We start from the raw sequence: 19569 nt of genomic DNA, 5'->3' as shown, positions 1-19569 counted from the left end.
GCATGGCTGGCAAGGGGGCAGAGCAGCGAACCCCTATTTGCTCTACTTGGCCATGATATTCATTTTTCCTCTGCAGTTTGCTACTGCTAAAAATGTAAAATTTCTGATGTTTAATATGAAATTTCTAACTAAGGCTACTGCTCACATTCAGTACCATGAGAGTTGCTTATAAACCTAAAAATGGGATCTGTGATGTTTGTAGACTTAGAAGTATCGTTCTTCCCATCCCGCTGGAAATATTGTTCGAATCCATCACCTTTTTTATGACCACATTTTGTTGTACAATATCTGTCGCTCAACAAGTCATCTGGGTCTTTCTCCTTACAGCTTCATGGGATGAATTCCCATTAAAGAAACATTATCCTTGCACTTTTTATTTAATGCTACAGTCTATATACACAGTTATTCTCTTCTTCCCATGTGCTATTTTTAATCCTTTTCTTGGATACACCTTTCTTATTTTCTTTGCAAATTTTCACACGTTTCTACTTTAGTGTTTTGGCTGTTAATTAAAATATTAAAGATAGAATACTCAATGATCTGTGAGAAACTTTCCAATTCCTCTCCCTCCTGTGAGGACAGTTTCCCTGAAGGCACAACTGATGATCACTTCTCCTTTTATGAGCTTCTGACCTTAAAATGCTTCTATGATATCATCTTTTGTGAATCAAAGTACATTTTTTCCCCTGTATGTTAATCAAATCAAAATGTCTTGAGTTCACAGTACTAGATATTCTCCTTTCCTGTGGTACTAATCTGCATCTTGGTAATTTACCAAAACCTTTCACCTGGATTTGGATTTTCATGTTGAGGCTATTGGCTTTTTTTCTTTATATACAGTATTTTCATTGCTTTGCCATCATCCTATTAGTTTCTTCCTGTTTTGTCTACATTTTTAGTCATCCTCCTGAGCAAAACAAACAAAAGAAGTCAAATCATGCCATGGTTTTTAGGCCAGCCTATTGTTCATCTCATGGTGTTTGTGCCTCTCATTCTTTCTTTGAAGAACTTTTCACTGCTGCACTTTGCTTCATGAGGTTTAATTCATCCTGACCCATCTCTTGCTAATTTTTCCATCATCTGTGATTTTTTTCTTTGCTATTTCTTTCCTTTTTAATTCCTTATTGGAACGCTAATCCCCCTCTTGTTTGCAATGCAATCTCTGAACATAGTTTTGATTTAAACTTCACTCTTCTTCCGCTTCGAAAATCTGTGCTGCTCAATGCAATTTCCATAAAATGGTTCCTTTAATATCTCAAAGTTCGATCTCTCATATCTTTTCCAAATTAAAGAATCTCAGTATATATTGTTATATGAAAACCAAACTACCTTCTCGTAATATGAAAACCATTCTTTATCTTTGATCATTCTTATTGCCTTCTTCCCATTACATAATAAATCCCTTTTCAGATGGGAGGACCAGGACTGCATATAGTATTCAAGATGGAATTCCTTTTTTTCCAGTGCACAGTATTGTATAATTTAGGAGTATTTTTTCCCCTCACATGCATTTATTTGCACTTATTAATACTGAAACTGGTTCTATTATTCAGTGTCGTAAGATCAGCATGTTCTTTGCAGTCAAATTTCATGGTTTTTTCACAGCACTGAATAACTGTGGCCTCGGCAAACTCTGGAATCTGAATCTCATTGAACATCTGCCAAAAACTACATTTATACTGTGAGAATTGACCTTTTCTTCCCTCAACGTTTAATTGGTTACTAATTCATTAAGACCTTTATTCTCCTACGGTAAGATTTGATTTGAGATCCTTTGATAGCAAATTGTCAAATGCTTCCTGAAACTCTATGTGAACCTTATTAACTGGATCCCCTTAATCCACGGGATTCTGCTTGACTTTTTCAGAAACGCTAAAAAAGGCCAAAAGCTGTACTAACTCTTCCTTGTTATATCCCATTTATTTGTGTGTTCATTAATTCTGTTCTTATTAAGGTTAATATAGCAAAAGCTCAATCGAAGTTTTACACAGGTGGTCAACTCCTTCTAAAACCTAAAACAAAAGCGTTGGTTTTGAGACCTTTTAGTTTAAAGTAGTTTTCGTAATATTTTTACTGTGTCTTAACAGTTCAACAATTAGATATTATTGTTCTTTTAGAGCTCCTCTGTCTTCTTTCAAAACCCCTGGTTTACTAAAGAGACAAATGAGTAATACGTGACTAAAAACTCAATAACACGTTGTACAGCTCTTCAGAATTACAAAATACTGACAAGCACAAGCAAACCCGACTCAAGTTTGTATTGTGGGGCTGTCAGGTGGAACTAGAGATTGTAAACTGATCTCCCTTGTGAAGAAATGATTAATATTTTCATGTATGACACATATACAATGGATTGTTTATTGAACTAAAAAAAAATAAGGTTCAAATTCATATAAGTTATGCTCACACTTGAAAAATAAATAGAAGTAATCATGAGAAAAATCTTCTAAACATTGTTGCACAGTTTCTCAGTCAGAAGAAATAATAAGAGATTTATTAATTGCTCTTGCATGCGGCATGGAAGGAAATGGTAACAAAATAAAAATCTGTATTGTTAGTCATGTTTTTGCAAACCTGGTAGTTTTAATAAATGCATTTACTATTCAATGAAGGTGTTTTGAGCACCTGTGCAATGTCACGTTATCCTCTGTCCTGACAAAAGCCTGTTTGATGTTCGTGTTCGTGGTCTGTCATTGCGTGGATGTTCTTTGCTTATACTGCACAGGGCAGCTGTCCTGGTTTTGTTAAAAAACAAGTTTCTCTTTTGGTGAATTTGCCTGGCAGCTAAAACCTTCATATGAGCTGCATTCTCCTGGAGAACCAGATACATGTTTTGGTAAACATAGCAATGGAATGTGAAATCATTGATAAGCACAGATTCACATCTCCTGCGGGGGGCAACGAGAAACAGGTGACCAAGAAACTGACCAACTCTGTATAACATTCCATTCACGTGAATACTTCATATAAAAGTGGGAGATCATGAGGATCTCATCCATTTTTCCCTTTTCCTTATGGCCAACATTAGGAGAGGACCTTGCTAGTCGTCCCCGCGAACCGAGGCCTAGCGAGAGACTGAATCCAGCTCCGGTTGTCTGGAGGATCCAGTCCAGGACTTCGGGTGCCGGCTCTGCAGTTGCTGGGACTTTCAAGATTGGTTTTGTATATTTTGTATTATTTTCTTATTAGTAGCATTAGTAAAACATTTTTAGTTTTTCCAGCTCTCTTCTCTCTGTCCTTAGCGGGAAGGGGGAGAGGGAGGGGCAACAAGGGAAAGGGGAGGGAGAGGAGGTCAACAATACATCTGCCAGGGTTTTATTGTCACCCCACAATTAAAACCCTTGACAGCAGGTTAGCAAGAAAGCTGCTGATAGGAAGAGAAAGGAGGAAAAACAAAACCAAATAACCAAACCAACCAAACAAAAAAAAACCCCAAACCACCCCAAAAAATAACTCTAAACCTTCCATTTCTAATCTTTGTTGTGTAGTTGCTGAATCCTGAGTAGCAAGTGTGTAAATAAAAAAAAAGGTACTAAAGTGCTTCCTTCCACACTTTCAATGCAACTAGAGTTGCTGAGCTACATTTTTATCTGATGTATAAGATTCTGTCTTTACAGTGTATGTTTACTGTCTCAATGAATATGAAGATTAATGTCACCGTTTGTTATTACGCTATGAAGAATGATTCTGCGTGATCATGGCAAGAGTTCTTCAAGACAAAAGAGAGTTGTAAGTAGTTCTGGGCCTCGGTTAGACAGTAACACGAGATGAGCAGCACAACGTGTTATTCTGCTTACTCTTCTGCCTTACTTGTCTGTAAGTGTTCAAAATCTCTGTGAAAGTTTCAGTGGCTCCTCTCAGTGTATTCTGGACAAATTAGTAACTTCATCTTACTGGAAAATAGATAAAATTTCTGTGCTAGAAAGGCTATGAAGCAAAGAGGTTTAAATTCACAGAATTCTGTATCAGTAGCAAAGTGCCAAGTTTTTCTTTGGTGTTTGCCTCACTGCCAGCAATGAAACAAGCTCCTGAGCCCCAGGCCATTGTGCCTTCCACTCAGCCAGCTTCATCATCGCTGGGCTTCTCTTCTGACTCATCATCTTCATCTTCATGTTCCTCATCCTCGTATCTGACGGCACCCTCAGCTTCGGTATCAGACTGACCTTCCTCTTCGCACTCAGGGGACTGGTCAGACCGAGAGCTGGGTCTGGACTGATGGTCCCCATCTTCCTCCTCCTGGGAATGGCCAAGTGACAGGCCTGCCTTTGCTTCCTCCTCATCCTCCTCTTCATCACTGTGCTGGTCAGAGCTGGGGCTGGACCCAACCTCCCCTGCAATGGCTTCTTCCTCCTCCTCCTCCTCCTCACTGGACTGACCATCCTGGGGGGAGGTTCTGATGCCTTTTCTCTTCTCTCCTTCCTCCTCGTCCCAGGACGGCTCAGACCGGGCACCATCAGCTGCTTCCTCAAAGGATTCCCTTTCTTTCACCTTATCCCTCATGACTCTGAAAAGACAATTTGCATGTGGGATTTGATTTTCAGGTAAGATCCTTTGCAGGGTTTAAACTACCTTAAAGTCATCTAGAACAAGTCCTGGTAGGCTTGGAACTGGGGTGGAATGGGGGAAGGAAAAGGAGGGGGACACACTCCTTTTATGCTAGAAAGTAACTCAACAGTATTGCTTATATATTTCAATTTCTTTTGTTTCTGCTTCCTTCTAAATCATAACACCTAATGGATATTGTATTTTTATAAGGTTTCTAAACATTCAATAAAAGTAGCGCAGTATGAAGTGACTTTTAGCAACCTGCCAGACAAGGATCAAATAAGTATGTTACATCTTTGAAGTACATTATATAACATATCCAGTACTTTTCTCTGGTTTATGAAATAATACTTAGTTCAGGAAGAACAATTAAAAATACATACTAATGCGTACATTAGTAAAGCTAACTACATAGTCAAATATTTACCTGGGAAATATTACAAGTGATTTTAAATCCCTCCCAAACCTACACATCAAAAAATACTTTCTAATGACTAGGCATGTAGTGGGGTAAAAAAAGAAGCCTTCAGTAATCTCTACCTTTCTCTGGCATCAATGGAGCTATTAAAGGCTTCAGCACTGGAGCGTTGTAGTAATTTAGTTGTTTGTCCTTTCTTTGAAACAAACTCTGGGCATATCCCCAGCGCTCGCAGTCTGCTTGAATAATGCTTTTCTGCAGCTATCCTGGCGTTTTTCTGTAGGAAAACCACAGTGGTTTTGTGTTACCTAAATGCATTCAACACCTGTCTCTTGATACTTTTATTTATTTATATTAATGCTGTTTCTTTAATTGCATCTGACAAGTTGAACAGTTATTCACTGCAGGTAAGACCAGCAAAACAATACTTGAACGCTTTACGCTCTCATATTTTTTGCTGTGATTTTTTTTGTTGCGTTTATAGTTACTCATGTTGTAGCTAAATTGGACAACACGTTTACAACAGCCGTCACTGTTCCCTGTGCAAGCATCACAAAAATTAGTACTATTTATATGGCAACGGAGATTAAAATGGACGAATACCCGTCTCAAAAGTATTTTTCAGGTATCTTCTAAAAATGTTTGACTGCAAATGTCTGACGCGGTATTTAAAGAGTAAGAAATAATACAGAAGCAAGACAACCTGAGTGACTCTTTCCAAAAGCAATGGCATTTGTTTTACTCGTTCTTCCATTTCTTGCAACTCTTGCAAATATTCTCGCATTCTCTGCTTCTCATCATTCCTGAGGGAAAGAGAAGTTATGATTAATTCAGAATACAAGAAGTAATTTTCTACAGCAGCTAAATTACTCCTAACAAGCTAAATATTGTCCTACTTAAAGACACATAAATGGTAAATTATTTTGTGGTGGTGTCTCAGGGTCTGAGATATGTTGTCTCATTTTCACAGCAATTGCTTGCCTGTGGAAATACGGAACAAACCCACATTTGAAGTCATCACTTTGGATAAAATTTGGCTGAATTCTTAGGTTTTGGGGTCTTTTTAAAGTTTAGATACTTAGGGTTTTTTTAAATGCTGGTTTCATACCGATATTCCAGTTGTTCGATGCGAAATTAAACAGTTTGAAAGGACTGGTAAAAATCAGAGTACACCACAGGAAACAAATATCATAAAAGTCAGTACTTTAAGGACAAGTTTGATAAGAATCTTGCTGCTTTCCCAGTCTATGTCACAAGATGGGTGGCCACATTCTGGACCACAGTACACTGTTTATTTTCCCAGTTGGTTTGTCAAGGGCCCCATCAATATAGCGGGATGATGACACTGTTGATTCACAGACTGAAATGATATCTTAGGTGACAGCAAGCACTAGATAACACAGGCAGCATGGGCTGTAACCCTTGGTGTGTGACAAAGACACTTCTTTGGGATGTTGCCTCTATGCTGGGCTGGCTCTGGTGTCACTTAGACACTTCAGGGTGGCATTTTCCACTTCTGCACCCTCCTGCCTCTTTCCCTTCCAATCCTCCGAATTTCTGTAATAGTGCTGTGTGTTAATGCAAGTTATTCACTATTTCCAATGAGTGAACTTCATTGTTCCTACTCGCTTTGCTCTCTGGCAGCTTCCTACAAACCTAATTATCTGTTAGAAGAGCACTTACATTAATGTACCTTATTACCCAGCCTATGCTGAAATAAGCATTATCAAGTTAAGCGCTTGTACCAGCCTTAATGCATCAGCACCAGGGAGAAGTAATCTTGCTTTATAACAGCATAACTTTATGTGCAGACAAGAATTAAGCGTGAGTGTTTTACAATACTCCTGAAATCTGATTAAGCTAAATACTGTAATGTGAAATTCGCCGCTGAATGAACTCAAATCAAATCTGTGAAGACACCCACTGTCTCTCTTAATTCTCCACCCTGCTACTGGAACTCAAATTGTTTTCTGCTTTTGTCCTAGAGTCAGCAGATCATCTGCCTGAGGACACTTAAATTATAAAGAAAGAGACCCATGTAAAGCAAAAAAGAAGGACGAAACCTTATTTGTTATCTTTTAACTCCCAGCCCCACCTTCAAATAGAAAGATTTCTCTCCTGAACCATATTCTGAACACCTTGCTCCAAGTTTACTACGGTAACTTAAAAGTTGTTAGTCCAAGCTATGAATTTTGTCATCAAGCACATTGATGATAGTTTGTTTTGTGTTTTTTTCCCTAGGATGGAAAAGAACAAGACGCAGAAATGGTTAAATCAGCCAGAAACACAAGGTCAAGCAGCAGCTTGAGAGTGAGATCAGCAGCAGAGCTGGAACCACCTGAGAAGGCCCTGATGGTTTGCCCTGTGCACTTCCCTCAGTCATGCAAAAAGAGTCTTTGAATGTATATAAGGTAACTTTAGATCCCATTCCTCATAAGCACCAGCAGCTTCCTGTTTAGCTGCTGATACACATGCTAAGTTAAAAATATCCCTGCTGTAATTTTCCCTCTTAAGTGGGGACCTGTTGGGATAAAGAAGTGAGAAGTTTGCTACTTGAGGAGACAATTAGCACAAGAGTTGTACCAAAAGCCGTGAATCCAGCAGCGCAAGGATATTCTGTAACTACACTGCTCCTTTGGATTTTTAAGAAATATTTCCTCTTTAGTTGATAAAGAGTTGAGAAAACACAGGAGTCTCCTGTTAGCTGTTCTACAGGGTGTTTCACAAAGACGGACCCAATTTGAAATCACTACTGCTTTGAAATTGGGTCTTTTTGAAGCATCCTGTATAATGCTATAAGGTAGAACATACAGATCAAAAATCGTCACAACAGGCAACAATTTCCCAGTTGAAATCCTAAATTTATCCACTTTACTAGCTGCTTGCATAGTATATAACTTATCAAATGTGTAATTATGTAAACTTAGACTAGACTATTTTTTACGTTGTATGTTTAACATACAACGTAAAAGGAGAGGTTCAGGATTCAGGGGAACGCAACAAAATACCTGAATGTTTTTAATTTGGATTTAGACACCTGAGCTAGGCTCTGATGTGGGTCATTGGCCTCAGCCCGAGCTGTTACAATTTTCTGGAGCTTTTTCATTCTTTGTTTCTGCTTTGTCCTGTTCCTTTTTTGTTGTTCTTCCAGCTTTCTCTTTTCCTCAAGTGAATTCCTGGGTGGAAAAGGCTGAATTAATTTGAAATCAAGAGCAACACTTCAAAGGAAGCTTCCGCAAAGGAGATTCAAGAGAGAAAAGCAGGGTGAAAATAGGGTTGGCATAAGAGGACAGAAGGTGTGGGCCATTCCCAGGGATTCAGGTACACCCTGTGAAACCACTGGCATTTGTGCCTTTCCTATGGATGTCCTGAGAAAAATGCACTATGTTTCTTAACAATCAAATGCTAATTAAGTCATATATTTACATGTTTTCCATTTTATATTATAGTTAAGCCCTTATATCATTAAGTCCTGTATTCACTGCAAGTAAGAATTGAATAACTGTGTAGAAATACAAAAGAAGTCTGCTCTTAAAGTATATATGAAATGTAGAGCACCGCTAAAGGAGTCACCTGATGACTTGTAGCCGCTGTCTTGTAGATTCTGTGATTTTTGGCGATTTGGTTTCTCCAAGTCCTGAGAGATGTGAATTTGCACTTGAATTTCTCATTCGAGGTTCCCGTCTCGGAGAGGCGTACGGCCAGCGTGTTTCCTTCCGCTTCTCTTCATCCTCTTGAATGTCCTGCAAAATCTTCCCCTTGTTCGAGGGAATAGACGGAGTACGAAGATGGAAAGGTTCGCAGACCGTGAGGTGTTTCACTTGTTTCTGCTGCAGGAGCCGTTTCTGAAACTTCTTGTGTAGCTGTTGAAAATCTGGAACACTTGATTTGATTTTGGGTTTATTTTCTGTTTCCTTTGGTTCGATGCACTTGTGTTTCTTCTTTCTCTTGGTATTTGCTAGAGCCAGTCTGCTGTTGGGGAGGGATGAATTGCGCAGCAGCTCTTCAGCCCTCATTCTGATCCTGATTTCTCTGTAGAGCTCTTCCTCCTTGAGCTTGTCGTTAACAGCCGGACTATAAACACATCTCGGAACTGGTTTTGCTTTGAACAGTTTGGTTTTCTTTTCCGGTGCGGAAAGGTCTCTTAATTGCATTTTCCTCATTTCATTCCTTTGCTTCTCCCGTTCGATGAATTTAAACGGCTTCTGAGAAGCCAAGAGCTTGACTTTGCTCCTCTCTTTCACAGACCTCCTGCGTTCCTCGTTTCGCTGCACGATTTCGTGGTAGAGCGGAAGGAAAACAGCGGCAGGCACTGGATTGGCTCGGAATTGCTTCTGACACTCCGCTTCCTCCTCTAGCTGCTTCTTCAATAAGTGATTTTCCATTTCAACCTGCGACTTGGATTTGATGTTCTGTTCTCTTTTTCTGGCTTCTCTGATAGTCATCTGGAAAGGCTTGGGCACAGTAACTTTTGGCGACCACGCTTTCTGTTTCCTCCGTATCGTTCTGAAGGCCGGAGAGCTGGGTACGCGGTGTTCGGCGCGGGAGATGTAATCTTCCACTGAGAAGCCGTCCCACATTTTCTCAATCCGTTCCTTAGCAAATGCAGATGATCCAGTTTCACTCCCGTTTTCTTCAAACGCTAATTCCCTGTCAGATCCATCAGATATACTTGAGCCTAAGGCATCGCTTAAGTCAGAGTCTGAAAAGGATTTGTGCAGATTTAGAGGCTCATATGAGCTCTTCTTCCAAGTTGGCCTTTAAAAAAGGGAAAAAAGAGTTGGTTTGAGCCCAGTCCAACACTGATGCAAAACCAGCAACTCCCACAATCCGCTAGCAAGCTGAATAAGCATTTTTATGATTAAAACTAACTTTTCCGTGGTTATCTGCTTACAGGAAACAGGCAGAAAGAAAAACACCCCCTGTATCACCACTGTCTTCAGATCAAGATACCACCAAACTTACCTACAACTCGTAGGAGAAGCGGCATTTTTCTTCTTCGAGGGTTGTACTCCTTTTAAATACAGTTTATTCCGATACATACTCTCTAATTTTGCCATGGTCTCCAGGTGGGCATTCTTCAGCTCTTCCAGCTTCAAGTAATATTCTTGATTTGAATCACACATCTTGGAAAAGTCTATCCCCTTGTCAGAGTCTGCGTTCTGAGAGACGGTCTCTTCTCTGCCGGTATCTGAATCCAAAGCAAAACCATCCTAGAAGAGATGTTTAAAATGTTCTGACTGGTAGAAGAAAGGGGAACAAGGTTCCTAATACTTAGTGTAATAAATGGTACAGTAACAGCAAACAGAGATAGTGTATAAAAATGTTAATGTGGGGTTACACGGAATAATCATACTGCATAATAATTTAGATCCTAAGGGTCTAATAGAAGCACGTAAAATTCCTCAGTCTGTCCCTGCAATCAATATACTTATACCAGGAAAGATGATCTAAAGGATTTATCGAAAGGAAAACAGTTTAAATGATACCAAAGGTGTGATTTTTCCTTGATTATTACACAGCTCTAAAAAAGCCTTTATGTAAAAATATAAACAAAGCCTTACCTGCCTTCCCTTTCCATAAGCATTCTAAAAATAAGATATTAAAAATATTACTTTGTGTACAAATGTTTATTCCCATTTCCATACCTTACTGTGAAATGACAGGGATTCTGCACTGCTTATATTCCCAATACTGTTGGGCAGTTTGCAGCTGTGTGCAGGTACACACGTTCTCTAAACACTTTGAGCTTAAAGAAGTTATTAAAACCAGGTTAGTCAGCGTTACAAAGGCTTCCTTTATGTTATTTTAAGCACTGTGCTTAAAAAAAATAACAGGATTAGTGTCTTTATCCAAAAAATAGAATAATTCTTTCCCACGCAGAGGTGTTTTAATAAGGTTTAACGTTCCAACAAAAAGCCTTGTTGGGTTTTCACTGCAAAAATCTGATTTTTTCTGAAGCGTAGTCACCCGAGACAAAATGAATCACACGATCAGAGAAGCGAATTCAAAGAAGCCGCCGCAGAACGCCCGGCAAAAGGCACCATCCATCCACCTGCTGCTCTGCCTTTGTGCACCAGCCGCCCCTTTCAGTGCTGGCTCCGCAGAACCATCCAGTTCTTAGATCGGCTCCTGGACCTCCGCGGCTCAACAAGCTCATTAAGGGATCGGGGCGGCAGGACCAGCTGCCAGGTTTTCCTACAGCTCTTTGTCCCCACGCGTCGCCGCGCAGCACAAAGGTGGGTTTGGTCACCCGGCCCCGGGCCTCCCGCGTCCCCCGGTTCTTCCCCAGCGCGTCCCGCCCCCGACACCCGCGGTACCTGCGCGGCGGGAGCGCGGGGCCGCGGGCGGGAAGCGGCTCCGAGCGCGGCCATGGCCGGGGGGGCGGAGCGGAGCCTCCGGAAGGGGCGGGAACCCGCTCTTGGACCAACCCCTCGGGTTAGTCAATCTCTACAGTGTGCGCTCGGGAAAAGCTGTTGCGGAGTAAAGGTAAAGCGGGGTCCGCAGAAATAATTGTGGAGCCGCTTATTGCAATGAAATCACAAATATTCTATGTAAAGAAACGGGTGAAATCACACACGACAGCTCTAAGTCGCCTCAAGAAGTTCGTGAAGCTTTAATGGAGGTTAACGCCTAAACTAAGAAAGACCATTGCTGGATGTCACCCTGTGGGGTAAGGAATCGTTTGTAATTTTGAACAGCCAATAAATAATGTGTGGAGAGCTTGAATGCCTGTATCAATTATTTCTTTAATAATTCAGTTATTCTGACTGCTCTAAGTGGGGGCATGTAGCACAGACAACCAAATGAAACAAGAATTTTACCTTTTTTCTAGCAAAATAAAACAAACACTCAACTACTGCGTGTTTATTGATAAACAGCATTTCCTTTTTCAAACCAGATTTTTTTAAAAATTAATGTAATAAAATTAACGTGATAGGAAAGTATTTCAACAATAACTGGTCAACAAAGTGGTGGATGTTTATGCAAAAGCTACAGCTCTGTTTGTAAATAGAAACACAAATACTTTTCTTCTTCCTAAAGAGGAATCAGGTCCTTGCGGTACAGCAATAAAAAGGATAAAAAGAGTCAATTCAAAACTTCAGGCTAAGAATTAAAAGTTGAAAAATGTTTATTCTGAAGTATTGAAGGTAATGTTGTAACAAATGAACTGCAACTAACGCACTGAGATGCAGCAACACAAGGGGCACCCATTGCCTTCAGCTATTAGATTTTCATGTACATTTCATGTATGATATGTTTTAGAAAAGTGTGATTTACATTATTATAAAGCTTCTCAGGCAGTTCTAGGAAAACCACCTGATTGGGGGGGATGGGGTGTGTGTGGATAACTTAAACCATCCAAAAGTTTCACTCCTGGGGTTTTCCTGAAAGGAACGGGGAGTTGAACATGAGCCCAATGAAAGTTTCAACTGTTTCAGTGAGATGCACCCACTACCCTGTTATTTTTAGAATATAAGAGCTAATTATTTGCTGTTAACCTTTCCAGAGCTAAGTAGGGGCATGTAGCACAGAAAACCAGACGTAACAAAAACTTTACCTTATTTCTAGCAAAATGATAAAGCAAACACTCAAGTAGACTACTGCATGTTTATTGATAAACAGCATTTCCTTTTTCAAACCAGACTTTTTTTTTAAATTAACGTGATAAAAGTACAGAAGCCTTTGTGGACTTTAAGACAATTCCCGCAGGCGTTTTTGGTGACGAAACCATCTTGCAGAGTCCAGGGCAGGAGCTCTAGGGCACAGTCCCCATTCTCTTTGTTCAGCTTACCGAGTGTTCACCTGCAAAGAGAGTTCAGAGGATCAGGGATAAGAAATCCACAGGACACGTAACACTTGCTATTTCTCCGCTTAAAGATCCTGCTATTTCAGTCCCTTGAACTCAAGGTGCAGCAATTATGATGCATTTTATTTTGGTTTAATTGCAGTTATAAGAAAACCACTTGGTCAAAGTAGCACAGGAACACCACACAAATTAGAAGACAATATCTAAATAAAATGGGATGCAAACACTACTCACCACATCATCAATCTTCAGAATGCTGCGCACGGTTTCTGTTGCGAGAGTCAAGGCGCTCAGAGACACGAGCAGCGGCTGCACAACCAGCTCCTCCAGGATGTTGGAAATGCCACCCTGGGAGAACAAGCAGCTTTTACTTTGTGCCAACCAGATTTAGCAAGTTTTAAGCAGAATCCTCAGGACAGTCAGCTCTGAATTTGACAAAGTGCTTGAACTGTTCCGTCCCCAACAGGAATATTATATTACCCACAGCCCTAACGCTCAGCATTTTAACACCCAAGTATTTTTTTAAGCTATGCTCCCGCGCTTCCTCGTTACCTTTCTGACATTAATGCCGGCTGTCTTCTCTCCTTGAGCGTGCCTGTTTCTCAGCTCCGTGACGGTTGAAATGGGGTTGAGCCCCGCGTTTTCAGCCAGCGTGGACGGTATGACTTCCAGCGCGTCCCCGTACGCGCGGACGCAGTACGAGTCCATGCCCTTCAGAGTGCGAGCGTACTCGTTCAAGCGCAGCGCCAACTCGATCTCCGGTGCTCCGCCTCCTGCAATTAAAGCTCTGAGGACAGAAATTAAAAACTCGTTTTACATAAGCGCATAAATGATTGGCTTTCTGGATTATTAACGTAATACGTGAGACATTACCTTTTCTTAACTAAGCACCTTATGACACACAGGGCATCGTGAATTGAACGCTCAGCTTCTTCTAGAACAAGTTTGTTGGATCCACGTACCACAATGGTTACGGTTTTTCCAGGGTTTGTACAGCCCGTAATCTGAAACACAAAACCAAATAATAAGACTGAAGAACACAGTTTGGACAAAGACTTCAGTTGTATTTGCGAGTTCTATAGCAGTACTGACATCTGGTGAAGCAAAACTGTTGCACTTCTCAGGTCAGTGGGTGCTTGGATTAGAAGGAGGTACTTAAATGTAATAACTTCACTAGTAAAAATCATTAGTTATTAAAATAATTGGTAGATGTTAAGTGGGTGTTAATCTTTTGTCACTCACCTTGATTAGTTTCCCAGAACCGTTCAGGTTGACCTCCTCTGCCAGCTCCGCAGAGCCCAGCATATCCGGGGTAAACTGGTCAATGTGAGCAACAGGCTTAGTCCCAATGGTCTGAAAAAAGAACGGGTAAAAAATAAGGAACCTCCTGGCATTGGTGGGGTACTTAGTTACAGGGCAGACTTTAAACACCGCTGCTGCTTAAACCACCATTTCTATAGCTCGCATTACCTTGCAGATAAACTCAATGTCATCTCTTTCAATGTCTTTAACCACCATGATCTTCATTTTGTTCAGGAAATGGAGGGCGAGGTCACTCAGAGCATCCCTAAAAACAAGAGGGAAGCAGTGACTCCACAGGGTTGTTTTTAGTAACCAGGTCATAAACTGCAACATTCTTACTAGCAGTGCTGAAATTCTTCAGCCTACAGAGGAGGGATGTCAATCAACTCAAAATACAACCACCACTTGTGCTTTCTAAAAGTGTGGTCACTGTTACAGCCAGTCTCACACTCTACCAAGACTGTTAAGATTTGGCTTCCATTTTCCGGGTATTCCAAACAATTGTTGCCCCAAACACACCCAAAAAGCCAGTAAATTGGTATTCACATACCGCAGAATAGACTTCTGAATCAGCAACACGTTGCATCCAGCCTTCTTAATTTGCTTCACTAAATTCAGAATATAGGCTCTCTCTTCACGCAACACTCTGTCCATTTGAGCATAATCCGAAACAACTATTTGGTTGTCCATCTATTAGAAAGAAAAAAAGAGAAAAACGAGCGTTATGAACTTTAAAAGCAACTGTCAGGATGTTCCACATTCTTTAACATTATAGCGTGTGATTCAACACAAACAAGCATGACAATAAAATGTCTTTTAGAGACTGTTTAAATTATTATAAGTACTGAATTTCTGTGGTATTTTCCTTCTTATACCAACTCCAAGTTCTTAAGTATGTACGCAATACCCTGCAGACTTTCATTACAGTTGCGGCATAGAGTTGACATTACAACATCTTGAAAAAGATGCGCTATTGTTACATTTGTGTCTACCAGGTACGACAGCAAAAGGTTTCGCTCCAGTCCCAGCTTAACTTACATCTGTCTTTGGAGCCGACAAGCAGAACTGAATGAGGCCAATTTTGGCTTTTTCCACTCTGGTTACACCAGTATTTGCCACCTTCTGAGTCAGGACGAGTCCTTCAACCAGTTCGCAATCGTCAATTGTGCCTCTGGAAACAAAAAGTGTCTTTAGCTCTTTGGGAAGCTGATTTCAGAGAGACAAAGTTAGTCTGGTTAAAAAACGTTTCTTACCCCAACTTCTTAACAATTTTAATATCTCTGAGGTCCACACTATTAGCTGTACTTGGGTCAATCACCTTCATCACAGCATCCACGCTCATTGGAGAAAGTAAACTAGAATACTGACACACAACCTAGGGCATTTAATAGTGAAAAAAAAAAAAGAATGAGAGATTTAACACTCTTAAACAGTAATTTCAAAATGATGTCATCATATTTCAGTGTCTTGACTTCTAAATTTTGAAACAATGCTCATTTTCCCTCCCTGACCATTAACCTGATATCTTAATGTGTCTTCTTAATGGCTGCTCCATTGAAAGCAAAGCGCAGCTGGTGGGAAAACCCACACTTAAGGACTTGGGGAAGAAAATGTGATTTATCTTTCTTAGACTCTTAAGACAGGACTTTAGAGCTTCCCAGATTGTTCTGCCGAAGGGAGACCAGCACGGTTCTCTGGATTCTGATGCTGGCTTAGGAGTCTGTGCCGCATGAACAACTGCTTACCCGGACTGTTGGCAAAAGCGCTCAGATCCCACCTGAGTTTTCTGGTCTGTTTCGGGTGAAGGCTCATTCTTACATTTACATTCTACATCTAAGATGACAAAGTATTTCAGACCGAAATTCAGGGAAATTCTCAATCAGCTGTGGCTTTTTCAGAGAAAAGTCAGGTAGCCAAAACCAACCAGATGTGCGATGGGCAGGGGGTTCTTAGGAAGCGAACAGCAGCACGAACTGGGCAAAACTCAGAGGTACCAGGTTCAAATATCAGTGGTACCTTGGAGTTCAGGGAAGTGGTCGCGCTGTTCAGCAAGGTCTCTCTGTCACTCAGCTCCACCGGCTGCGCCATGTTGGTCAACACTTCAATACCTTTATCCAAAGCTTTCTGGAATGACTCAGAAATGATGGTGGGGTGAATTCCTGCGGAGAGCATAAAAAGGTGTTTTCTTCCTCACCCTCTCTTTCCAGCAGCACCACCAGTACTGGGAGAGAAGGGGAACACAGACAGACTGTTGTCATGGGCCAGAAAGAGAACAACAAGCAAACCGGTGTGTATTGACATAAGGCTGGTGTAAGGAAATTGCTATAAAGTCCAAATTCGAGTCAAAAAATAACGCTGTGGGTCCAATCACTCTCACTGTTCTTCCATGGCACAAAGAAAGTCACTTGTTATCTGGCTGGACAGGTAAAAACGCTCCTACCCTCTGGAATTGCGTCTTTTCCTGACCAAATTTCTCAAGGTCCCTAAATTGTAAGTGATAAGAGGTGATGAATTTGCCAAATATAAAAAGCCCCTGTAGAATCACTGGTCCCAAACTTAACTTATACCTTCTTATGCTCTTTGTCCATATGAGAAGTACCAGTATAATTGAGGGGAGTTTTTACACGGCAACATTCATCACATCATCTAGCCTGTTTCCTCTATCAATAGTAATGCATTCCATTAAAAATAAAAAGCTAAACAGATTTTTAATCAAAAGCGAAACGTGAATGTGAAGACTTGGGTTGCCTTTCACTTTTCAACTGGAAACAGCTAATTTAAGCTTTGTTACACATATGCAAGCAGACAGAGGACTTAACTATGTCTTGTTTTATATGAAGTAATATATATTATTTACCTTTCTGAAGAAGTCTGGAACAGGCATCCAGAAGAGCTCCAGCAATGACGACAACAGACGTAGTGCCATCCCCAGCTTCAATGTCTTGTGCTTTGGAGAGCTCTACCAACTAAATGACAAATTGTGACAGTTTATCTTTAGTGCTACTTAACACACACCTGCAAGCTTAAAACTGATCACAAAATTTCTTGCCCTGTCGCTACATTTATCTCTTTTTCTTGGTCACAGAAATTAAGCTCGGACACATAATGTCATCTAAGCAATAAATAAAACCCACCTACCATTTTGGCTGCAGGGTGCAGAACCTGCATTTGTTTCAGAATAGTAGCACCATCGTTTGTGATTGTCACATCTCCTTTAGCATCCTGGATCTGAGAAGGGAAGGAGAACGCAGGGCTCATCACTAACTACAGATCTTTATGTCATGCTGAACGCAAAATGTTTTTTCCTGACAATATTACTTCTCAAAGTGGCATTTAGTTCACACTTCCCCTTAAATGAATGAAACTTGGAAAAGCATTTCAAGGCAAAAGATAAAATATGTTGGCTTCACAGTATTCCCAGTAAGCTTTGATGATTTAAATCGATATAAGTGTAAGATTTACCATTTTATCCATTCCCTTTGGCCCAAGGCTTGTTCTAATTGCATCGGCAACAGCTAGAAAAAGAAGAAAAAATACATTTGCAAGTGGATCTAAAGAACTACCAGCTCTCGCTCCGTCATCCCGAACGTTTCCCCTGGAGACAAAGCATCCCCCAGCATTACACAGCTCACCGTTATCATGAACGGCTGCAACATCAGGACAGATCTCCGCAGCTCTTTATTTAAACAATTAACATCCGATCGCTTGATTACTCGTGTAACAATACAGAGGTGTTAGATACCAAGTAATCCGACCAAGGCTTGTGTCAAATGCCAAATACAGCATTAGAAATCACACATCCCCCCCCCGCCCAGGCCTCACCTCACCTTTGCCGGCCGAGATGTTGCTAAAGCGGATCTGCGAGGGCTTGTCCCGGTCCTGGTAGGTGCTCTTAGCGCGGTTCCCGGCCCCGCCGTGGGCCTTGGCCCCGGTGCTCTCCGGCATGGCGGCGCTGGACGCGGACGGGCCCCGCTGGACGCGGATGGGCCCCGCTGGACGCGGATGGGCCCCGCTGGGCGCGGACGGGCCCCGATGGACGCGGACGGGCCCCGATGGACGCGGACGGGCCCCGATGGACGCGGATGGGCCCGCGGTACCGACCGCCGCGCCCGGATCCTTCCAGAAGCCGCCGCCGCCACCAGCGGGACGCGCCAGGGTCCTTCTGGCCGGCGCCGCGCGTGATGTCACGTAGAAGCTGCCCCTTTGCGCGCCTGCGTTCTGGTAGCTGAAAAGAGGCACCACCCCCCCGCTTGCCGGCGAATAGCGCGGACACCTAAAAGGAGCGCGAGCCGCTTCTAGAATGAGCCGCGCGGGGGCCTCGGGCGGTTTCCCGCCGAGGGAGGCGCTGCGCCAATAGCGGGGCTGGGCACGCGCCGCCGCTGAGGGGCGCAGGGGCGGGGCGGGCGGGGCGTTCAAATGGCAGCGGGTCCCCTCACGGTCTCGGCCCCGCTGGGTGCGGAGCCCTGGGGGGTATGTGGGGTTGTTCACCCACTCAGCGGCTGGGGATGGGTCCCGCTAGCCGGCCGAGCTCTCTGAGGGACGGTGTTTCCTCAGGGAGTGTGAGGCGGGTGAACCCGCCTGTGGCACAGCCGGGAGATCCGCGGCCGTTCTCACCCGTTCCTGTGTGAAACCCGGCGCCACTGCCACCTCAGAAACGAGTTCAGGTGATTTTTAGAGTATTAGCGACACATAAGCGGCTTGTGGGGGGTGGGAATGCAGCTGTACCCAGGATTAGGCCATCCGAGACTTTATTATGCCTTTATTTATTATGCTGTCTTGCAGCTTTTTCCTGCTAAGGCCAAGACCTGCTGTGCCATCCCAGTAGGTTTTTAGCACCTGTTTTCTAGTCTTTTGCAGAACCTGTTATCAAAAAGGGTTTTGAGTTGTTTTATTGCCAGTGGAGTTAGACTTGAATTACAATAAAATAATAGAAGCGATGTGTGTTTTCTTCCAACACCCCAATCTCCACACCTGAGAGACTCGTCTCAGCTGGGATGGCCATTGTAAAAAGCTATGCTTTATCATCAATAAAAATAATGCCGGAATTGAAAGGCAGCTCATACCTCTTGGGATGATCTTGCGTTGGTTACTGTATCAATATAAGCAGCTTCTGTATGCTTTTGGTTTTTGGGATTTCCAAATATTTAATTTATTTTATTTACCTTGAGCAGAATGCACATGTAATATGGTTTAAGTTGAAAGCACAGAGTTGAATTCACAGAGTGAATTAATCCTGTACTGTGTTCAAAGTAAGACGCAAAGGAGGGCGCAGCAGCTCGAAGGAGCTCTGACTAAGAGAAGAACAACCAAGTTGTATCTAAACCAGATTTATTTCCTGAGTGGGTGTGAGAAGTCAGGATTTATAATACGGCAGCACCAGTAAAGTGCTCCTGCGTACAGTTGTACAAGAAATGTGTCCCTGCACTAGTCAGGTGCTGCTGGTGTAACACACATTGTAAGAAACAGGCAGAGGATGTGAGCTCTTGAGCTTGTT

General features: G+C 42.1%; 2 protein-coding genes and 1 long non-coding RNA gene across 42 annotated transcripts in view; 1 reads left to right on the top strand and 2 right to left on the bottom strand.

Moving 5' to 3' along the window:
* Window positions 1-11692, top strand: part of LOC110362511 (uncharacterized) — a 70520-nt gene extending 58828 nt beyond the window's left edge. For 20 of the 36 annotated variants that reach the window (XR_010471781.1, XR_010471779.1, XR_010471787.1 and 17 more), the window contains 5 exons: window positions 1606-1752; window positions 3029-7121; window positions 7205-7374; window positions 8115-8284; window positions 8640-11692. This is a non-coding gene — a long non-coding RNA (uncharacterized LOC110362511). Of the gene's footprint in view, window positions 1-1605; window positions 1753-3028; window positions 7122-7180; window positions 7375-8114; window positions 8285-8639 lie in introns of all 36 variants that reach the window. The other 16 variants (XR_010471810.1, XR_010471811.1, XR_010471809.1 and 13 more) reach the window with 16 other exon arrangements.
* Window positions 2326-11357, bottom strand: FAM161A (FAM161 centrosomal protein A). 5 transcript variants are annotated; one of them, XM_065059342.1, is made up of 8 exons: window positions 11284-11352; window positions 10528-10551; window positions 9929-10176; window positions 8537-9721; window positions 7972-8139; window positions 5667-5766; window positions 5086-5240; window positions 2326-4504 (listed from the first exon to the last, which is right to left on the bottom strand). In XM_065059342.1, exons 1-8 carry the CDS (start codon window positions 11335-11337, stop codon window positions 4057-4059), a joined length of 2382 nt encoding a protein of 793 aa, XP_064915414.1. In that variant the 5' UTR covers window positions 11338-11352; the 3' UTR covers window positions 2326-4056. The 5 variants fall into 5 exon arrangements, with proteins under 5 accessions (XP_064915414.1, XP_064915415.1, XP_064915413.1 ...); XM_065059343.1 differs by lacking the exon at window positions 10528-10551 and having other exon boundaries at window positions 11284-11357; XM_065059341.1 differs by lacking the exons at window positions 10528-10551; window positions 11284-11352 and adding an exon at window positions 11019-11203.
* An 868-nt stretch (window positions 11693-12560) lies between the features above and the next one.
* CCT4 (chaperonin containing TCP1 subunit 4) lies at window positions 12561-18385 on the bottom strand. The gene is made up of 14 exons (XM_005507338.3): window positions 17903-18385; window positions 17538-17590; window positions 17214-17303; window positions 16933-17041; window positions 16092-16234; window positions 15329-15450; window positions 15114-15246; window positions 14626-14765; window positions 14244-14340; window positions 14016-14126; window positions 13647-13777; window positions 13326-13560; window positions 13008-13121; window positions 12561-12769 (listed from the first exon to the last, which is right to left on the bottom strand). The coding sequence occupies exons 1-14, from the start codon at window positions 18018-18020 to the stop codon at window positions 12755-12757; spliced, it is 1611 nt and encodes a 536-aa protein (XP_005507395.2). The 5' UTR covers window positions 18021-18385; the 3' UTR covers window positions 12561-12754.
* Between the last annotated feature and the right edge of the window lie 1184 nt (window positions 18386-19569).

This window comes from Columba livia, chromosome 3, assembly GCF_036013475.1.
Source record: "Columba livia isolate bColLiv1 breed racing homer chromosome 3, bColLiv1.pat.W.v2, whole genome shotgun sequence".
In the NCBI taxonomy this organism is placed as follows: Eukaryota; Metazoa; Chordata; class Aves; order Columbiformes; family Columbidae; genus Columba; species Columba livia.
The sequence above is the reverse complement of the archived record's forward strand: the minus strand, read 5'-3'. Positions and strand labels throughout refer to the sequence as shown.